Here is a 15,236-nt window from a genome sequence, read left to right on the forward strand (position 1 = left end):
CTCTCTCTTGATTTCTAAATTAAGATCTTGCATATGATGATGACACTGCATTTCGCATATAGTTAATATATAACATTTGGATTTATTAACATTTAAAAAGTTTTTGCATACTCAAAATTAGATTAAATTAATAACACTGGAAAATAAATTCTTAAATCAATTATATTTTTAAAAAAGTAAATTTAAACCTATATTGGGTTGATAAGAAAAGGAAATAATTCTGACTATATATAGAGAGACATATATTCTAAGAAAAAGAGAATTGTAGAAAATCTTAACCTGCCACAGTAAGTTTATTGTTGGTAGCATTATTAGTGTGGCAGATATGAAACTATTTTGTGTCCATTGTAGGACTGAGGGAATAAATAAATACAGAGTGGGGCAAAAGTAGGTTTACAGTTGTTCATATAAAAATAATACAATAATTAATAAAATAAAACAAGAAAAAACTCCGTGGTTCTTATACCTATAATTGTAAACCTACCTTTGTCATACCCTTTATACTGATATTGTGGGCTATGACCATTCTAACTTGAGAGAAGAGAAATCCAAATATGGAATGTAGGAAGGAGAGAATGATGTAGAAATGGAACTGATGATAGCAGCATAGAGGTACTATATGAATATGTAGATATAGGTGTGTGTGTGTGTGTGTGTTTTCTATTATTCACTGAAAATATCTAGAGGTGATGACACTCTGGTAGCATTGAGCAAACCTAGTGTCAAGATCTGGGTTTTAGAATTAGGCCTCCTGGGACAGGCAAGTACAAGTTAAGCCTGAAATACCTGGACGTGTCACAGACAGTGTGTACAAACCAATGAGGACACATTAAAAGGAAACAGAAGCTAGCTCTGAAAGGCTCCCAGTGATTAAATTTAGTACAATTTGAGCATCAAATAGATAACGAGAACAAATTATAATAATATTGAATTGAAAAGTGTATTTATAAATACACAGTGATACTAAAAAAATTTTTAAGGTGAGAAAGAGAAGGAAAAGCATAGAAAATCAACCAATAAATGTAAAAGTAGAAATAGAAATAACAAACCAGAATTTTACAACCACATAATAATAACCAATTCTGCTAATAATCATTAAGGATACTAACACCTTCATGTAAAGATGTCAGGGAACAGGAAAATCAAACAATCTCAAAGTATCACTGTACTTTTATAACCCATATGTAGATTACATCTGAATCAAAAGGAAAAACTTGGCTTTACAGTGGAAAAATGCAGACATTCCCTTTACCTTAACATCACCAGTGAGAGAACACATTCATATCTCATGTGTCCTGCGAAGGCCACGGGGAGGACACAGCATTACCTTTGTGATACCTGCCCAAAATGCTTAATCTGAATCTAATAATGAAGAAACCGTCAAACAAATCCACAATGAGAGATATTTTAAAAACCAACTACTGAAGTTCTAAAACATATCAATATTATGGAGAACAGCATCATCACCAAAAACAAAAACAAAAAACTGGAAACTGGTTAAACTTAAAGAAAACAAAAGCAAAATGGCAACCAATAGAATGTATAATCCTGGTTTAGATCCCAGACTGAATAAAGAAGAAAGTAACTGTGAATTATATTATTGGAACAACAGAAAAATAAAAATAGAATGGTTGTATAGTAGTACTCGTTTCTTTAAACTTACTGGGAGAAACTGGTTAACAAAATTGTACAGGTTTCAGGTGCACAGTTCTACAACAAACACATCGTCTGTACACTATATTGTGTGTTCACTGTCCCCCCCCCCCCCAAGTCAAGTCTCCATCCATCACAATACTTTTTTTTTTTTTTTGTATTTTTCTGAAGCTGGAAACGGGGAGAGACAGTCAGACAGACTCCCGCATGCACCCAACCGGGATCCACCCGGCACGCCCACCAGGGGCGACACTCTGCCCACCAGGGGGCGATGCTCTGCCCCTCCAGGGCATTGCTCTGTTGCGACCAGAGCCACTCTGGCGCCTGGGGCAGAGGCCAAGGAGCCATCCCCAGCGCCCGGCCATCTTTGCTCCAATGGAGCCTCGCTGTGGGAGGGGAAGAGAGAGACAGAGAGGAAGGAGAGGGGTAGGGGTGGAGAAGCAGATGGGCACTTCTCTTGTGTGCCCTGGCCGGGAATCGAACCCGGGACTTCTGCACGCCAGGCCGATGCTCTACCACTGAGCCAACCGGTCCGGGCTCATCACAATACTTTTATCAATACTGCTCTATCACTACTCCCGGGTATTTTGCAGAGCATATTCTGGTTCTTAGAATATTCATGCTGAAGTACTATATTTAGGGGTGAAGTGTCTTGATTTCTGTAATAATTTTTAAATGCTAAGGCATAAGTATATATAAATATATGTACATTAATGATATATAAATGTCTGAACATAAATATGTAAAACATAAATCAATATTCTATTTACTTTAGAGAGTAAGAGAGCTAACACAACTGAAATAAATTAATATTTAGTAAATTAGGTATTCTTTGTATTATTTCTGCAACTCGATGTGATGTGAAAATGATCAGAGTAAAAAGTAAATTACAGTTGGAAATATGAAGTTCAGTTTGAAAATAATGATCTGTAAAATTGCTTAGTGAGGAGAATGCATTGCTAGGGAGACAGTGTTAGTGTAGACAACCCCTCTCTTGAAGAGCTTAGGTGAGCACTGAATTGACTGAGTAAACTCAGGAGGTCCTATTTGGTATTGTAATTGGTAAACTGAGAAAAAAATAGAACTAGGAAAAAAAAATTAAATAATATTGTAATGTGAGCTTGATTAAAATTTAAGTTTTTACTTATTTATGAATAAAATTATATCATGGCCACAACCTTAGGTCAAGGATAATTTGGTCCCAAATTCTCTTATTTCTAGTTCCAAAATTACAAATGCACTTTACCCTTCAAAAGATATATTCTTCCTTAACTTTTATGATAGCTCTATTAAACAGTAATTTTCTGAAATCCTCTTTGAATCTTTATTGTAGAGGTCTGTACCACCTACCACAGCAATGATTTCCATAATGTGAATGCTGCATGAAAAAGTGATTCTTTTTATGTATTACATTTTATTTGCCTCTTTAGAACTCCTGAAGTTTTCTTTTGTAGTACTTTTAAGGGATTTTATAAACAAGCGTGTTTGGTCCAAGTCATACGCTACAAAATGTCTTCAATCACATTCCTTTGTTTTTCTGGCCTGAAAAAAAATGGTATCCTAATGTTTTCAATCAGTATAGCTATTGCCAATTCGATGTTACCTTACTTTGAACTGCTTTTCTTTTTTTTCAATTCTCCCCAAGAACTTTTTTTTTTTTCAGAGGCAAAACAACTGGAAGAGAAAATACTTCTCTAAATCTCTTTATACAAACTAGGTTTAGTTTCATTTCTGAGCCCATGATGATGTCCACCAGTTAATGTTTTTTCATGAAAGATAACATTTGTTTGCAACTGTACCTTAGTTTATAATTTCAAGTGACAAATTGTAGGGCCCTAGACCTGTGGAGCACATTATTGATATCATAATCTTCAAGTACAGTACAGAAAAATATGCTCCTTACTTAAATGTCACAGATAAACAGATTACAATTAGGTTTGTAGGCATGTGGTACTGAGTCTGTTTACAATGGCTAAGAACATCTTTCTTTGGAAAAAAGATTTGAAAGTTTTATCACATAAATGAATATATTAACATACTACTTAATCATAGATATAAGCAAAGTGGTAATCTGGATCTAGGAGCAGACAATTTTTAGGGATTAAAATTTCATATATTTTTCCCGTTACCAGCGTGAGATGTCATCACCACTTTGACTGTTAAGACAAAAGCAGACTGCCTGCCCTCTAGGTCAGGCTGACACAAAATCATCCTGGAGTCCCGCAGTATGGCTTCCCATATCACGGTTTATCTGCATGAGAATAGATCATTCAGCAGCTATGACTACTACAGGCTAACATCCCCCAGAGGAAACTGACTACACTCACACAAAATACCCCTCTATGAAGATTCTAGAAGACTAAAGAAGTAGAGCAAGAGACTTCACTTCTAAAGACTGTGTGTAGGTAATATGTTTTGGAAGAAGAAATGATTGATGAATGAAAAGGAACTAAGTTCTGATTCACATGTAGCGCCCTTATACCAAAGCCTTACGTTTAGAACACTGGTCTATGGACAATTTTGTTTTGATAAATAGGGTCTATATATTGGAGGCAGTCACCCCAAAATTGGCATATATAAGAGGTGACACACATTTTCAAGTTAAGGAATATTTGAAGGTCACCGATACTGCTAAATGCTGAAAGGATGATATTATATCTTCATGCTTGAAGTTGATGCATAGACTGTGTGTTTTATTGTTGGACAAGGAATCTTGTAATAAACTGACATTTTGAAAGTGGCATTGTGCCTTTTTCAGTCATTTGGCTGTATTAGTAACTCACATTTATTCCATACACAGTGCATAATTCATTGCCTCTATCAGAAGTAGAAGAAAAGCAAATAGGTAAGGCAGGGTGGTGAGCAACCAAAACACAATAGTCTTTTTTGGTTACCTATATAACATTATGAATGATCTTTGAATCAGTGTGTCACAGCACAAGACTTGCTGAATGACAGCTGAACCATTCCCTGTCATACTAGACAACTAAGAGGCAAGAAATCCACTAGACAATTGATACAGTCATACCTGATGCAGATGAGAAGCAATTAAAGCAAAAGAAGAGCATAATATGTTGCTCACAAAAATTAGGGGATATTTCAAAAATGAATATGAAACAAATATCCTCTAATTTTTGTGAGCAGTATACTTATCTTCAGAATCAAAAAGGCAAACATTTGGAAACAATGCCTGTTGCTTCACCTTTGTCATTCATTGGTAGGATGAAAACACAAAGACATACAAAGATTAAACACATTATAGAAAAGACACATAGGCTCATTTAAATAATACTACTTTAATATCTTTAAAATGCATATTTTCTCCCAAGACTTTTTACCATTTGAGGATGATCTGGCAAAAGAGTCAAATTATACAGGTTGTGTGCAAATTTAGGTAACTAACATGGAATAAACATTCTTCTTATTTTTATTGAGATATAACTGACATATTAATTTCAGGTATATAACATTTGATATTTGTAGGGATAAAGTTTTTAAAAAGATGTATTAGTTGATTTTTAGAGAGAGAAGAAGGGAGGGAGAATGAGAGAGAGAGAGAGAGAGAGAGAGAGAGAAACATTAATCTGTTCCTGTAGGTACCATGACCAGTGATCAAACCCACAACCTTGACGTATGAGGATGATGCTCTAACCAAGCGATCTAGTTAGGACTGTGTAAACTAATTTTTAAATGGTGTATAAGTTACATTTTAAAACAATAAGTTCAATAATGTATTTTTGGATGAAGGATCTCTAAATGTAACATAATGCAGTTAATGATTAATCTGAAAAATTAAAGTTACTCAGCAAATATACTAACACTGTCCAAAAAGTCTGAAAATACAGGGAAAATAAGATATTTGTTGTACTTTAGATTAATACTTGTACATATTGCTTTAAATTTAGAGATATTTTGCCTAAAATTGTGTCTGGAGAATAAAAATTTAAAAATTTTAAATTTAGCTTATTTTAAAATGTAAGCTAACATACAGTATAAAAATAAGTTTATTCTTATTTACTTATTTCTCTCAGTATAATGTTCTAAAGGCAAAAACTGTATGATTTCGTACATAGGTGGTTATAAAATTGAGACTCATGGACATAGATAAAAGAGAAGTGGTTGCCAGGGGGAGGAGGACGTAAGGAAGGGGGGAGGGGAGGAGAAGGAGGAAAGGTGTAAAGAGGGACAAATATAAGGGATAGAAATGATTTGACTTTGGGTGATGGGTATACAACATAATCAATAGTTCAAATGCTATAGAAATGTTTACTTGAAACCTATGTACTCTCATTGATCAATATCATGCTCAATGAGAGCATGATATTTTTCTAAATAAAATTTTAGCCTGACCAGGTGGTTGCGCAATGGATAGAGCATCTGACTGGGACACAGAGGACCCAGGTTCGAAACCCTGAGGTAGCTGGCTTGAGTGTGGGCTCATCTGGTTTGAGCAAGGCTCACCAGCTGGAACCCAAGGTTCCTGGCTTGAGCAAGGTGTCATTCCATCTGCTGCAGGTCCCTGGTCAAGGCACATATGAGAAAGCAATCAATGAACAACTAAGGTGCCGCCACGAAGAACTGATGCTTCTCATCTCTCTCCCTTCCTGTCTGTCTGTCCCTATCTGTCCCTCTCTCTGTATGTCACAAAATTTTTTTTTAATTAATACCTTTTTGCAGCCTCATGGACACACTATATTATATAGCACATAAACCATTCAACATCTTTCACCATAGATAGATAAGCAAGACTAAGAATTTTTTATGAGATCTCCAAATATGATCTCTAAGGTGATACAGAGGATGTGAATATTGCTCTGTAGGGTCTCCTAGGTGTGAGTGCTAAACCATCAGCACGGTATCATGTATATGGGCTGTGTTCAAGCAGGCACTAAGGTCTAAACTCTGTCACTGGGAATATTTTCTTAAACCTAAAAAGGATTGTCTTCCTCATGGAATAATATTCATATCAGCTTCCCTTTTCTTTATCAGGAACAACCCTTCTAAAAAAATAAAGAAAAGAAGAGTCAGGAAAAAAATATATATTCCATAAGAGTATTTCTATTATTTAGAAAAACAGGTAGAGCCTCATTGGGCATGTCAAAACTATACTGCCAGAGATATGTTCTAGTCTTAGATTAAAAATAGGCTTGTTAAGCTTCCTTTTCAACATATTAGAGGATGAGCTAACGCTGACCTAGATAAAGCATTGTAAGGTGTATACTTGCAAACATGACAAGGACTATGAACTCCTGAACAGTTATAGGGTCCACAGTTATAATTAAGATTTATAAGTAATTCCAACTACCATTAGGACAACTTTGTCATGATTATGTGGTTTCATTATTCTAACAGTTTCAATGAGTATTTTTCCAGAATAAAGGTCTATGCTATTAGTATAATGTGCATATTCAATGATCTATAAAACCATCACTTCTACTGAGCCCCCTAACTCAGAGTCATGTGTTTTATCCCAAAACTGTGATTGGAACTGTTTCATGTATGTTTCAAAGAGTTGAACAGTTTGTGCCAATGGATTCTGGGAAATGCTGCTTTTACAAGTGAGTAACTTACGGGACTCCTATTAAATATAAGCACACATTGCTAACAGTGAGGCTTTAAACTGTTTGCCTGAGCAGCCAGGAAGCTGGGCATTACGGTTATTACCACAGCTCTCATAGTCACCCTCATCCAAAACATCGGAATCATTTGCTAGTTCCATAGCCCTTGACATCCTGCCATTGTAGGTATTTGTATTATATATCTGCTTCCCAACTAGATGAGCAGTACCCTGAACACTAAGATACTTTAGTAATTTCTTAACTGCTACATATACTAGTATACAGTAGATGCTCAGAAATAATTGTTTGAATGAGTGAAAGATACTAAATACAGTACCAAATAACTCACATATTTATTTGGTACCTCAACAGTTCGGAATTCAGCAAAGCACCAGAACAGTGCCTCACCATCCTTGCAAAGCGTCAGAAGATTAAAGGTTCTTAAGAGAGTCCCTGAGGTCTCAAAGACTTAGTTTAGAAAAATTAAAAAAAATTGAATTGTGAATTCTGTAAAGGTGGGAACCTTTTCTGCTTTTCTCACCTTGATATCCTCAAGGCCTTTACTGAAGATAATGGATGCTCAATAAAAATATGTTGGGAGAATGACTACAATCTTTCCTAAATGCATATAGAAATGAAAATAGTTGAATTCAGAACTAGGAACTAGAGCTGCTGTACATATGGACAGCTGTGACATATGCCAGCTGACGTCACAGAACACCAGTAGACCATAGAAAAGCACAGTAAAAAATGTAAAAGCATGAAACACTGGGGCCAGCTTTTTAAAGAGCAAACACCTCAATCTCTCACTATACGATGAGCACTACCACTGCACAACACAACTATTAACATTTACATTAAGGATCCTGACTTAAAATTTTAAAAGCCAATCAATGTCTAGAACAATAAAGAAAACAATAGAACCTGATGGTCTACAGGAATACTTCCATCAACTATAGTTCAAATTAAACAGTGGGTGAGGAAGATGTTTGAAAATGAGTTTGCCTGACTGTGTACACTGGTTGCTCTCTGCTCCCAAACCCTTTCTCTATTCTTTGCCTATTCTGTGTGGGAAGAGGAGAGAAATTGGAGTATGTCTTTCAGTCTCCCTCCCTGCCTGCAGTCTGGAAGTGGCATCTTTCTATGATAACAGCTCCTATTGAGTAGTCACCCTTTCAGCTTCCAATTTCAGTTCTTGCCAAACTTAGACAACCTCCATTACCTCCCCTTTTCCTTTAAGAATGGGGGAGCCTCTGGTTGGTCAATAGGAAACTTGACATCTATTATGACACCCCTAAACCTTACCACATCTCTGCAAATAGTTCCTTTATTAAATTCTCTTTGAAAATTTAATGCTTTCTTTGTTCAACCAGAGCTCTTTGATTGATACACCATAAAATATACTCAAACCCTTCTTAGTTTGTATAGACTTAGAATCAATATATTAGGCAGAAGTCACTTATCAAACCAAACTGCCTCTATTTCCTCCAACCACATGAAAGGACCCAGACAGGTGCAAGAGAGTGGTTAAGATGGGAAAGACAAAAATAATATGTATATGACCAGCAGTGGCAAGTGTTTTCTCATTTCAGGAATACCCCAGCTAGTGAAGTAGTCCAGACTGGCCAGTGCCTTCCCCACCTTTGCCAGGGCCACTTTCACTTTCTAAAGCAGGCGTCCCCAAACTTTTTACACAGGGGGCCAGTTCACTGTCCCTCAGACCGTTGGAGGTCCGGACTATAAAAAAAAAAACTATGAACAAATCCCTATGCACACTGCACATATCTTATTTTAAAGTAAAAAAACAAAACGGGAATACAATATTTAAAATAAAGAGTAAGTAAATTTAAATCAACAAACTGACCAGTACTTCAATGGAAACTATGCTCCTCTCACTGACCACCAATGAAAGAGGTGCCCCTTCTGGAAGTGCGGCAGGGCCGGATAAATGGCCTCAGGGGTCGCATGCGGCCCACGGGCCATAGTTTGGGGACCCCTGTTCTAAAGGGATGAAAAATAATTGGCAGTGCTTCTCCAAATCATTTAAAAATATTCCCATAAAACAAACAGGGAAAAATGCAAGTAAGTGAGAGGAGGCAGACAGTTTCAACAGAGAAAAGTCATGGATCCAGCTCCACTAATTTTCTAGTAGTCTACAGAAAAGAACTTGAATTTGGTTAGAGATGCAATAATAACAGAGAAGGAGGCATTCCTTCACCCGGGCAAGGGCTCCTGCCCACCTTACCTGGAAGAGAGGGAAGCATAAGGAATGAATGGAAATATAGGATTGGGTTCTAATTCCAACTTTCCTAAATGAGACATCTTGGTAAAATCACTTTGGCTGTCTTAAATGAATTAATTAGGAATGATGAAAAATATTAATTCTTCATGATACTGTGATTCTAACCATGTGAAGATTATTATAATCTCTTAGTAATGGCACTTTTAGATTTCAAGTTTTGGGAAATTATTTCATTTATTAATTCTAAAAGGAGCTTTTATAAACCTTAACAATTCTGCTGAAACATATGTCTCCTACTATTCTGAAAACACTCTGTTTTTTCCACTGGAATGGCAATAAGTAGATCTGAGACAATTCTATGGGAAGCAGAGAATACCTGTTGTGCACCAAAAATTCTCAGGTGTCATTTAGTATGTATGTATTCTTAATCTAACTTTGCAGCCTAATGGTTTTCTAAAGTCTTCTTCCAAAATCCTTTTGGAGTATAATTTTTCAAGCATATGGAAACAGGATCTGAGCTCATATGTTTTATTCCAAATGAGGCTCTTTGATTTCGCATATACTTTTGAAATATGATGTTTGTCTACCTTATGAAATTCTGTTTTTTCAGCTCCCTGGAGAACGATGAAGAATCTTTAATAATTGTGTCACTGGTGCTTCTGAATTAAACTAATTGTGTTTTATTTCTGCTGGACAAATGTGTTCTATACCCACAGAATTCCTTTAATTCTGTTCCTCAAACTTTGTTTTCTGCCATCAAAGTCAAGAATTATAAAGCCAGACTCTGGAATGGAGAATATTTCTCCATAGTTATTCATTATTAAAGGATTTTTATATCACAGAAAAGTAGAAATATTGTTGATGAGATAAATTACCTAAAAAGAAGACAAGCTGAAAAAGTGGTGGTGGGGGATATATCATGCATTTCAGAGTTGCTATTTATTCTATATATTTTGACACATACTCATCCTTATAATGAGAGCACTCCTCCTTTTCCATTGGCTTTTCACCTACAGGGGTGCACCTTAATCTTACAGAGCAAAATAATCTAGGAATGAGGTTGGCATGTTAGATTTTTAATAGTATTTCACAAAAGCCACAAAATCAGAACAACCCCTCAGGGAAGAGAATATGAAAGAGAAAGAGAGAGAGAAAGAGAGAGAGAGAGAGAGAGAGAGTAAATATGAATTGTGAATGCTCCTTTTAAGGAAACAAAATCTTCCATAGAGTTGTGCCAATACTAAAAATTTACTCAATTCCACTTAAATTTTCAAGTTTGAAATACTGTCTGACTCTAGCAATTTTTTTTCAATTAATTTCCCTAGCCAACAATTCCATGCAAGTTGGTAAATATCTAAAAGGAAGTATCAGTTATATACAGAAAAGAAATGACAGCATTCTAGGCAAAGGTGATGTTACAAATACACATAAATTTCAAATGATATTGAGTTTTATGGTACCAGGGGAAATAATACTATAACTTTACAGCTGAGTGAGTACAATGTAGTATTTAAAGAAAATATATTTCAACAGAATTGCCAGAATAATTAATCATTTGACATTTAATATACTACATTAGCATCTAGACATGTTAAAAATCTAATTTAGCAAAGAATTTCCTCTAAACACAAAAAATACTTTAATTTAGATTCTGTTTTTGATTTATCGTCAATTGTTTTAGAGGACAACTAGAAGTGTTTCTTTTTAAAGAGAGTATTATCACTTGTCCCAGAAAGAATTCTATATTTTATAGACAATAATACTTTTTTCTCCCAAATTTAAATCTCATTTTATATAATAATTTTAAAAGATAATAATTGACATAAAATACACACATATAATTATAATTACTAATTGGTACACACCTATCACATACTAGGCAATGTGCAGAAGGTTTTATGCATATTATTTTCAATAATTCCTACAATACTGGAATTCCACATTGTGAACACTAAGATCCTCAAGTAAACTAAGGACAAGGAAACCGAAGCTTAAATGGGCTAAACAATTTGCCAAGGGTCACAGAGGAAATAGGAGAGGGAAGTAGAATTCAAACCCAAGTACATCTTATTCTCAAGTCTCTCCTTTTATTTCTTCTTATAACTGAAAAGAGTAAAGGGTACAACAAATGATCATAGTTGACTTACTGTGTCATAAATTCTGGTTTCAAATATAAGTACTAAGTCAGATATAAGTTACTTCATGCCAAAAACATTCAGTAAAATTCACGCTCTACAGGTTTCTGGAGCCCTTCGTGACCCTCATCTAAAGCAGTGTTTCTAAAATTTTTCATTGTGGCCCCCCCAGGGGTCTTCTTCACATTTTTTCCTTAATCACTCCCATTAAATTTTAATACCACTGCTATATCATATATCTGCTTATCTATTATATGTGTATCTGTACTTTATACATAGTAAGAGCTAAGGTTTTTTTTGTTTATTTGCCTCCTAGAATAAATTTTTGCTTGTTACGGGTAATAAGAATAGCACTGGTAGTCAACCTGGTCCCTACCACCCACTAGTGGGCATTCCAGCTTTCATGGTGGGCGGTAGCGGAGCAACCAAAGTATAAATAAAAAGATAGATTTAACTATAGTAAGTTGTTTTATAAAGATTTATTCGGCCAAACAGCGAAAATCCGATATAAAGTACTTGGTAAGTAATTCTTATTATATGCTTTCACTTGCTGTAACTCTGCTTTATAAATTTTATAAAGTAAAGTTACTTCCCTACTTTATAAATCACCATTACTGTGGAACCAGTGGGCGGTTAGAAAATTTTACTATTAACAGAGATACAAAAGTGGGCGGTAGGTATAAAAGGGTTGACTACTCCTGATCTAGAGGATGTAGCTGTTTTTCTTTGTTACTCCAAAAATCTCTCAACCTACTGGCTATTATTTAAAATTGTATGGGATTAGGGCTTTAGATTTTTGCTTTTTCAGTGGCTAAAATGCAAATACATAGAAAATATTGATGAACTATTTATTTATATCTTAGTGTGAACTGAAGATCAGAAAGCCAGTGCGATAGTGGAAAGAAGGAGAATGTGAGGGCATTTCCTACTGGAGCAGAGGGGGCAGGAGAACAGAGAGCCTCTGCAGCTGGAAGAGCTGTGTCACAACTGTGCTTCAGTCTAGTCTTGTCAACCATATGAACATGAAGCAAGTCCTTTAGGTTGCTAGTTCCCATTCATGATGAACAAGAAATCTTAGTCATAAGCCACCTTAGTAACCATCACCCTATTGATTAATGTGCAAATATTAGGTTTCCTGCCTTGAAGAATTTGCTGTTTGGTTCCTTTCAGCCCTGTTTGCATATTCCCAACTGCTACGTGGCCAAGAACAAGTAAGTTTATGTAATGTTCCAAAGAAACTGTTCAACACCATGGCTCATTTTAACCCAACTATGAATAAAAAACAGAGATGAATTCACAAGTACTTCTTTCACATGCCCTGTAAAATATAACTTTTCATTCCCAGAGGCCAAAATGGTCTTAACCATTGAAGTAATTACAGCTCACAACTATAATTTAGAGTTAGTTCTGGTTAACTCTAAATCCACACAAAAAATAATTCACTCATCTTATTGAAACATGGGAGTAAATAACTTCATAAAACTCACATAGTTTCAGCAATGCTGGAAAGTATAATGAATCCAAACAAATCAAGAGTTGGTAACTAGATAATACAATAGCAATAATGTCTACCATTTAATGGTCACCAACTTAAATGTTCAAGTACTGGTTGATGTTTACAAATATCCCCTTACAGCAATTTTATGAGACAAATGTTTGTATCCTCATTTGGAAATAAGTACAGAAAGGATGGGTGATTTTCCTGAAGCCACTCAGAACTAGAGACAGAAGAATTCAAAATCCTGTCATCACGCTTTGCCACCTCAGCCACAGTGAAATTATCTTAGTAAAATGATGGGAAGACTCAAGTCTGCAAACTCTGTATTTCCAATCAAATGAAGGCATATTGGGCAAATGGAGAGGTAGAGGGTACGTTGCATATTGAGACTTTGTGAGAAACTACTGTGTAGATGATTTTAATTGAAGGACCATTTTGTTTTTTTAAGTAAATGTCTTCAAAATGGGTGTCAGAATTTTTGAAGGTTAGGAAACACATACATGTGTATCAGAACCTTGGCAAATAATAAACAAAATGTTTCCTACCTCACACAAGTACACTTTTGAGAGTCTGGGACTCCTGTCTCAAATTGTCTACATCCCTCATTCTTCACCAGTGGCATCAAATCTTATGATCTGAAGGTAGCTCCCTTGTGAAAAAATTGCCCTTGTTTAAAATATCCAGTGTATTTTATATGTATATAGATATAGTATCTCCAACATGACAAAATAATGAAAACTAAGAAGGTAGAAATGAAATAGCAAAACTAAAGTAAAACTCTAAGAATCATTTTATAGATGGCTAGAGGAAGTGTTAAAGATTTGGGACCTAAGTTGGGTCTCCTAATTTCTAGACCAGTATTTTCTTCATAACAGTACATTGTTACCAAGTAGAATAATAAATAAGCTTGAAATTACAGCAAAAAGTGACGGGTAAAATATATCATTAATTAGGGGCTTTCTCTGTGCGGATTGACTTAACATTTAGCTTATTTAAACACATTTACAACAAAGTAAAAGTATAATTTGGCTCTTAAGCTACTAATATAGTTATTTTTACTAAATATCTCAAATGAGTTATCAAACATCCCTAAGGAGTGATTTTATGAATAACTCTAAAATAAAGGCTAAAATTGTTCTCACGTGGGATATAATATGTAAAATTGGTCAAAGTATAATTGTTGCAATAAAAGATCTTTTCACTTAATTTCCTGGAGATTGCAGATGTTTATTTAGTCTTTATTAGCTGGAAAATTCCTCAACTCATCACGCACTTACTGACATTCTATTAGGAAAATGTTTGTTTTTCAAGTAAATAATTCAAGGTATAAAAATAAGCCAGTTGTTCAAAATATTAACTTAAGAGTAAAAGAAGTATTTTATCAATGAAACATTATAAAAGCGTTTATGTAGCTTCCAATGAAATTCTTATTTATTTATGCTCTTCTATAAAGTATGAAGCTTCCTATATCAGATCTTCTTTGAAAGGTTTTACCAGATTCCTATTAAAATTAATGCATACAAATGATATATCTTAAAATATACAGCGAACTAACACTTTACTTTTTAAATGTTCTGATTTTAAAACCTATAATATGGGCATTTCCACATATTTTAAAAATTAATTTAATAATCATATGTAATGAGTCTTTTTTAAAAGACATAATAGCATTTTAAAAACATTTGGAAGTCTAACATATTTAAACTAGAACTCTTATTACCATTTAGATCATGAAGACTCTGTTGTCTATAACAACAGATTAAACTCAAAAATGTTAGCTCAACCTTACGTTAGGAAAAATGTATAGTTACCCTAATCATGACTGCTTCTTTATTTTACACACACATTTCCAAGGTCATTCCAAGATGCCAAAATTCATCACATAAAATCCTAGTATGACAAATATAAATAATACTAATCATAACATTGCTTAGCACTATATGAAATTTGTACAAATCTGGAAAATTCCAGACAGAGCCAAGTTTACCTCCATATACATTTCCAAATACTTCAGAACAAATCAACCATTTGTAAATTATGTTACTTACCTAGAAGCATGATTCCTAGCAGTAGTCAATGCAGCTAGTCTGTAATTTCTGTATAACAAAGGTATCAAGAGCTGAGGAGTACTTTAATCTGTCATACGTTTT

At 34.8% G+C, this 15,236-nt stretch overlaps 1 protein-coding gene across 5 annotated transcripts in view; it reads right to left on the reverse strand.

The window, feature by feature from the left end:
• The window catches only part of ZNF385B (zinc finger protein 385B), a 463,364-nt gene that overhangs the window by 185,919 nt on the left and 262,209 nt on the right, over positions 1-15,236 (reverse strand). The window contains exon 1 of one of the 5 annotated variants that reach the window (XM_066345151.1): positions 15,135-15,156. The exons of the other annotated variants lie outside the window; for them this stretch is intronic. Within the exon in view, the coding sequence (XP_066201248.1) occupies positions 15,135-15,144 (10 nt within the window). The 5' untranslated portion in view covers positions 15,145-15,156. Of the gene's footprint in view, positions 1-15,134; positions 15,157-15,236 lie in introns of those variants that run through there. 5 annotated transcript variants of the gene reach the window in all.

The sequence above is a fragment of the Saccopteryx leptura genome, chromosome 7 (genome assembly GCF_036850995.1).
Source record: "Saccopteryx leptura isolate mSacLep1 chromosome 7, mSacLep1_pri_phased_curated, whole genome shotgun sequence".
In the NCBI taxonomy this organism is placed as follows: Eukaryota; Metazoa; Chordata; class Mammalia; order Chiroptera; family Emballonuridae; genus Saccopteryx; species Saccopteryx leptura.